The 6,723-nt window shown below is 48.7% G+C and overlaps 3 protein-coding genes across 3 annotated transcripts; 1 reads left to right on the top strand and 2 right to left on the bottom strand.

Moving 5' to 3' along the window:
- The first annotated feature begins 7 nt into the window (after positions 1–7).
- On the top strand, positions 8–928 carry BDV14DRAFT_186181 (uncharacterized protein). The gene is made up of 2 exons (XM_073770772.1): positions 8–299; positions 358–928. The coding sequence occupies exons 1-2, from the start codon at positions 123–125 to the stop codon at positions 676–678; spliced, it is 498 nt and encodes a 165-aa protein (XP_073621691.1). The 5' UTR covers positions 8–122; the 3' UTR covers positions 679–928.
- Positions 557–1,087, bottom strand: BDV14DRAFT_28475 (uncharacterized protein). Its single transcript, XM_073776449.1, has one exon. The coding sequence runs from the start codon at positions 994–996 to the stop codon at positions 721–723; it is 276 nt and encodes a 91-aa protein (XP_073621692.1). The 5' UTR covers positions 997–1,087; the 3' UTR covers positions 557–720.
- Positions 923–2,481, bottom strand: BDV14DRAFT_186184 (uncharacterized protein). The gene is made up of 3 exons (XM_073770773.1): positions 1,822–2,481; positions 1,546–1,740; positions 923–1,490 (listed from the first exon to the last, which is right to left on the bottom strand). The coding sequence occupies exons 1-3, from the start codon at positions 1,966–1,968 to the stop codon at positions 1,179–1,181; spliced, it is 654 nt and encodes a 217-aa protein (XP_073621693.1). The 5' UTR covers positions 1,969–2,481; the 3' UTR covers positions 923–1,178.
- Positions 2,482–6,723: the final 4,242 nt, after the last annotated feature.

The raw sequence follows: 6,723 nt of genomic DNA on the forward strand, positions 1-6,723 counted from the left end.
CAACACATTGACAACCCGACTCTTATCGAGGTTTGTCACCCAACATACCCAATCCTATGAGGATGGATTCCGGCTAAACCAGGAACCTAACAGATACGCCTCGCCGATAGGAGATCCTCATCATGGGCTGGAACGAATCAGAGCAACAAGTCCCCGCTGATCTGGCCTTTCTTTCCTCGCTCTGCAGACAGGCGCTTCCTACGCTAAGCCCTTTGCGCTTCCGTGGCCCTGCGGACGCTATGGATGAGATCAGACACACCGTGACCGGAACGGTCATCAAGTTCGTTGAGGCCGGCTTTGTAAGTTGCTCTTTCCTTCCTATGCTCAGGCTGCTGCACCTACTGACGACGGATATAGAACGGACATGTCGTTGTAACTGCGCGCGACATTAGTCTACACAACGGAGTACCTTTTGTATCCCCGGTGCACTGCCTGGCGGAGATCGTTCTGCAATGCTCTGCCCCGACCCGTGCTGCTGTCCAGCGTGCGCGACTGCTCCGCCCTGTTGCCCGCGACTACCAGGGCCTTACCGACAGCAACAGCCCTTTGCGCCTAACGTCCTTCCAATGGGATGCCATTCTGTCGAAACTCCCACACTTCGTTGAACTCGCCGGAGATGCTGGAATCGACTGGTATATCCTGTTTGGCTGTTATGGTGAGGCGCGTGAATTAGTTTGATTTGTGGTCCTGAACTTTCGGCACTCTAGTCGCTACTCCGTTTCATTGTTCTGAAGCATGTATCGCTCGTGCTGTTCTCCTACTTCTGCGTACTAAATTGTTTGCAGCAACAGCACAAGTTGGGTGGCACGTGGCGACCCGCCTGGACGGTACCCCGGTCGGGCCTGCGGGCGGGATCGACAGAGCCGCGGCCCTTACTACTACTAGTACTACTAGTAGTACTACTACTAGTACTACTACTATCACTACTACTACTACTACTACTACTACTACTACTACGCTACTATGTGGAATCGGGTCAGGTCCAAAGCAAAACATTCTATATTACCTCGCGATGCAAATCCAAGACAAGTAACCAGAACAATAAACGAATGACACAGTGAGGTGGATATCAAAAAACAAGCAATACATTGACATGGTACGAAAGAAATCAAGTCACCAGCGACAAGGTCGGGTCGCGGTTGGAGGTTCTCCAACAAAAGTTCAGGTCTTCAAGCCGCTTAAACAAGGCGGAACAGGTAGAACCAGTGCAAACTGGGAAAAGCACTCAGTCTGGTGAAGCGGTCGAGGTTCCACAGAATTGCGATGTACTGATGTTCGGTCAAAGTGAGCTGGCCGTTCCTGGTAGGCTGGTTCTGGGATCTCAGGGCGACGTTGCACAGGTTCTCCGCCTCTCCAACGGCAGCATCTACCTGGGCTTCCGGCAGCCACGGGCAATCGATGATCGTCTCGACCAGCGCGTGAACAGGTGAGATAAAGGGGACACCGTTGCTGTGGACAACATCGTCGGATGTTGCTGCGGCATGACCGTTCTATTCGTCATCAGAAGGGGGTCACAACATAGAGAATGGGGTAGGAGTCACTTACGAGTCCGGGCTCGATGAACCGTATGGGCTCAACGAACCGAATGGGCAAGCCGGTATGATTGTCCCTGATGTCGTCGCCGGGATGAGCGGTGACAAAATTGGTGGATTCAGAGACCGCAAGGGCAGCCTTGCAGGTCTGAGAGACTGAGCCTCTGAGTGAGTTTTCTTGGTCCATCCAGACCAAAATGCGAAGATCCTATCAGCGAGTGGTATGGGTTAGCGTTTTGTCTCGAATTGGGCAACCGTCATGGGATGGATGGGTGCTTGGGTGACAAACATCGACGAGGCCACTCGATCCCGTGTGAAGGATCGTAGCAGCCTTGTCAGTTACGGCGAACTTGACCGTGTTTAACAACTCAGAGGTTGTGACGGCGTGGATTGCCGCGCGCGCGATGTCGGTCACTCCGGATAGTGTAGTAGACATGTTTGCGTAGGCTATGATATACCGCTCATTGGTAAAAGTCGAAAAGTAGCCGGACTTTTGAATTGCTGGAGGGTAGATGTTCGCAATGAAGGTGGAGCGCCGGGACGCTGGAACGCAGGGACGGTACGGCGGAAGGGTGGGATGGCGAGAGAATAGGACGATAATAGGGCGAGGGGTGGTACAATGGGAGGATGAATAGACCAAAGTGAAGAGAGAAGGAAGAGACTTGGAAAGAGGAGGATGGCAGAGCGAGAGGATGGTAAACCGAAGTGCAGAGAGAACAGAGGAGAAGATGGGGAAGAGGAGCTGGGAAGCAGGGGACCGGGGATATTTAAGCTACACGAGGTAAGCTATCCTGCAAATTGCAAGATAAGATTCATTGTCTCAGTGACTCATCCAGAAAGCTCCAGATTTGCGAACAGATAGGAGTAGAAATGAGTGTCTTGGAAAGCAAAACCTACGGGTGAGGAGCGCAAACGCTACAACCCTTTTGGGACGAAACGGCCATCCAAGGCATATTCTAGAACGATTTTATTATCGGCTGGTACTATGTTACACAAGAATAAATCACCCAATCAATCAAATCCACAAAACAGAATAATTCACAGCGGTCCAGAGGCTTGAGGAAGCGAACGATGTGGAAGAACAAGTCCACCAGCCAAGACCGACCAATTAAGACAGGCCCATAAGTCCACCCATAACAGTCCTTCGAAGGCAGGGAACCTCAGAGCAGAAAGATCCCCAAGCTCGTAGTGGGTTCTAACTCCCGTCCTTGTCTTCATCCACCGTGTTGTTTACTATTATTGGCCTCCGACTTCCTGTAGAGTGTTAACGACGAACAAATAAGCCGGGGCAAAAAAGCAAGTGAATCAGATACGCCGCCCAGAACGCAGCCCAGGAAAGCAACCAGGAAGGTAACCAGGAAGGTCGTTGTTAGATAAAAGCTTCGAAGTCAGATCCTCTCGGGCCGAACAAGCGGTTACATTATCGGGTCTGTGACGGCCTGTCTTAAAATCCCAGCACACTTGGAACTCTGGTGCCATTTTGCCATTAAACTTATCATCATGGTCCCAAAGGCATCTTAACTTTGAGTCCCAGTGAGTGTGGTAAGGATTAGAGACATTGAAGTCCCTGCAATAAAGCTTATATATGGCCTCCACAAACGCGACATGAGTGGGTATCTGCATGGGATGGAGATCTGTCCAGGCACCAAAGTGATTCTTCCTATCAACGCTCTCGTCAGAGCAGTTATGAACCTTTCCTATTCGAGCTTTATCGGTTGTTAGCATCAGATTGCGATCATCAGGGGCAGGATTATCAAGTTTGATGTCAGGTAGCCACCATAGAAAGCGGCTCTGTTTATGGATCGCCAGGATATTGTAAGACTCGTGTTGTGAGCTCAGGTGGACATGTATATGTGCAACTTGATGGAACCGAGCTTTAGACATTATTAACTCGTAATGCAATGCTGTGAGCTGGTTCTTCACAACAGGGCCATCGTCATCAAAGAACGCATCAGGAATCCGGTCTTCTTTGAGCTCTTGACAAGTAGGACTAACACAGGGTTTTAGCCCATTGGCTTCCAAAACTCGTCTGGCAGCATCAACCTTGAAGTTTTCCTCACGATTAGCTCCTTTTCTTAGAAAATTATACAGATACTGAGCCACACTTACCTGGTCATCCGGAATAACAAATTCCATCTCCTTCTCAACCGGTCAGTGTCAAGTCATAATCAACCATATCCTAGCAGTACCACTTACCTTCAGTCCTTCGTCCTTTGCCAAAGTAGCAAGTCCGCCCCATCCGACTAGGGCACTCGCAACTCCATTGCTATGGAATAGATGCCCAATCGCGGCTGGAGATTACGTTATCATGCATGCCCTTGGCGGCCACTTGGGATAACTTACCTACGGGCTTTGCCCTGCAGACTGGTCCTGGACAGTGCTTTTTCAATTCATCTTCTTGATGATTTGCTTCTTTCATTTTGCCTGTGTGATGTAAATCTTGTGATGCAAACCTCTTCTGGAATTCTGTGCCACTTTATAGACAACTCACTGACGGTCAACTCCCTGGAAATTTCAGAGTATAATGACCAGTCCAAAGCGCTTTACATTTCAGTTACATAAGTAGCGCATGACCTAGAGATATCCATGGACCACCACAGGGACTGAGATTGTTCCTGGGCCAAATACTCAGTGTATCGCTGTTGAGCCGTTTAGATGTGTGTGGTCACTTGATCAGGTAGCTGGCCGTGAAAGACGCCTGGAGTAGCAGGCTTGTAAAAGACACGTATAATCCTAGGAAAAGCAGGGGCAGAACTTACAGGATTGGTATTGTTCTGGATCTCCTGAGTATTGTTTGTTTGAGCTGAGTGGCGACTTTCTTTGTTGTTCTTGAACCCAAAGAGACCACAGGCCCGATATGTCCTTCAACCTTTTGGTAAAGTGTTATTCACAAGTATTTTGGGAACTGTAACAAACATTTATGTATTGAAGTATTTAAGGAAAAGTCACGCTTTGCCCTTTGTCATATCACTGGGACTTTTGACTCCCATACTCTGTAGTATAGTAATCCTCTTTTCTTGAACCTGATTGCTGATCCATGGTAGCCCATTTAGTCGGGACATTAAATAACAAAGCAAAGTATAAAACGAGGCTATTCGAAGATTGATGGTCGCTACCATATCAGACAACTTACAGAGCTCGCGACGTTGCAGCCTTATGCCGCTTACGCCAAGCCCAGTGGCTGCGCTCAACATTCTTCGGGATCCAGCAGAAGCTTTCCACCAGATAAAGGGTAATCAGGCATTCTTGCCGAGAAATTTGTTTTCTCGTCGTTCACGATCTCTTTCGCGATGTCTGACACTGGAGGACATCGGGTTCCATCTCTTAGTGGCGCACCGTTACGAGCGCCAACGGCGATCGCATTTTCGGGCTCTACGAAAGCCGACCTGAGAACTCTTCTACTGATCATTTGAGCAGACTTCATGCCTCTTTGAGCAGAGATCCAAAACAATGGCTGTAGCAGAAAAGCCCAAAGAGCCATGTCTTGGGCTCAGGCTCGGAGTTAGACGGAGCTGAGGCCTTTTGCCCATTGCATCTGTCGCAGCAGCTACCTGTGAGAGAAAGCATGGTTGGAAGACACACCATTACCACAAGCCTAGACCTTTGTTGGGTGTCAATAACTATCAATAGCAGCAGTGGGCTTTGCTCAATTGTGGTGAAACGTCTAGAAACATGCTGTACATCTGCGATTGAATGATAAAAGGGCCTAGAAAGCTGAGAAAACTTCTACCTGGTAATAGTCAGATACGATGCGCTAATGGCTCCGGCTTGCGCAGGCCGCACGTCGATCCCGGCTGCTGAAGACCGCGTGTCCGGGCCGCCGGGACCTTTAACTCAGCCTTGACCTTGTCAGTTATGCGCTCGCGAGCTTTGTCAGGGTGTTGCCATGACTCACGTCCCGAATTTGCTAGATTCTCCTCTGTGGCTGATTGTAGTTGGCTGGCTCCTATCACTTAGAATGCACACAATCTATAGAAAGCCACAAAATATACCTGAGTTCTCCAATCTTGTGCAACAAAGCCCAGAGAGAACTGGAGACTGTTGTTCTCCAATGCATCATCAGCCTTTTGATTATGCTCCTAGCGTAACTCTCGGTTTTCTTTCACAAATTCATGACCCTTTCAGCCATCTTTGAAGCTCGCAAGTTGTAACATTCTTTCAACAACACTTTTGTGTCCCTAGCTAAGCCCTGATTCTACTACGTCATCCTAGATCTTTCAGAGTCTCAAACCGTTGCTCGTCAACGTGAAATTCCTAGCTAGACCGCCAATCGGAACACCTCCCATCTTGCGGCCGCCCTTCTTAGGTACCTAGCCCTCAACTGAGACCCTGCCTGGCCTTTAGCCTACAACGGTTGTCTTGAAGCCATCGTGATTCAGAATGAGTTTCCTTCATGTTGTCATCAGATAAGCTACAATCACAGAATAGGTACACCGCATAGTGAGATTTTTCAGAAAACAGCTGGTGGCTACCATACCAACGACACCATCGACTTACTACACTCCCACCTCTGTTAAACGGATTCCTAGCGCTTACAGGCCAGGACTTTTAAGACCTAGTAATACTAGGTCTCATTCGAGAATCAGCAGTGCAGCAACTTTGTTTTTCCCTCAGCTTTATTTTACTCTGCAGAAGACCTCTTCCCTTTGTTGGAGCGGGCTTCGGTTATCGACATTGATAGGAGTGGCTATAGTAGCGAACAGCAGAACTATACTGTTTGATAGTCGGACTCCATGGCGCCACCCGTTCTTCACTCTCCAAGTTGTCCCTTACCGATATCCCATAGTGGCCTTCTCCAATTAGGTACCTCGTACTGAATGTACTGTAGGTAGGTGCTGGGGTGTACTGTCAGGTGACCTATGGCGGAAATGGAATCCTGTTGCCGGCCCTTTTCTTCAGCACCACCATCATTGACCCTGTGAGATGAATCAAAGCAAGTTCCCTACTGTACTTCAGATAGTCATTTACTGTCTCCGTACCAAAAGATTTTCTACAATTCTCACTGTTTCCTTATCCCGGTCATGCTGTGATTGGGTTCACTGTCATTCCATGACATAAGCAAAGAAGCTAGTTAATTAACGGTGGTCCACGTTACAATCAGGTCGGCTGAGGTTGATATTTTGGTCCGTTGTGCCAAAGTGGGGCATACAGCGTCCTGTCAGTCACGTGACCCTCAACTCAGGTTGTAATA

Source organism: Aspergillus stella-maris (assembly GCF_047715825.1).
Source record: "Aspergillus stella-maris strain CBS 113639 unplaced genomic scaffold BDV14scaffold_138, whole genome shotgun sequence".
NCBI classification, from domain to species: domain Eukaryota; kingdom Fungi; phylum Ascomycota; class Eurotiomycetes; order Eurotiales; family Aspergillaceae; genus Aspergillus; species Aspergillus stella-maris.

Excerpts from the sequence above, each read along its gene's own strand:
- BDV14DRAFT_186181 (XM_073770772.1), top strand. The coding sequence starts at position 123 with ATGGGCTGGAACGAATCAGAGCAACAAGTCCCCGCTGATCTGGCCTTT. Across the intron at positions 300-357 it reads AGTTCGTTGAGGCCGGCTTT|AACGGACATGTCGTTGTAAC; the intron begins GTAAGTTGCTCT and ends CGACGGATATAG.
- BDV14DRAFT_28475 (XM_073776449.1), bottom strand. The coding sequence starts at position 996 with ATGTTTTGCTTTGGACCTGACCCGATTCCACATAGTAGCGTAGTAGTA.
- BDV14DRAFT_186184 (XM_073770773.1), bottom strand. The coding sequence starts at position 1,968 with ATGTCTACTACACTATCCGGAGTGACCGACATCGCGCGCGCGGCAATC. Across the intron at positions 1,741-1,821 it reads GATCGAGTGGCCTCGTCGAT|GATCTTCGCATTTTGGTCTG; the intron begins GTTTGTCACCCA and ends ACTCGCTGATAG. Across the intron at positions 1,491-1,545 it reads GGTTCATCGAGCCCGGACTC|AACGGTCATGCCGCAGCAAC; the intron begins GTAAGTGACTCC and ends GATGACGAATAG.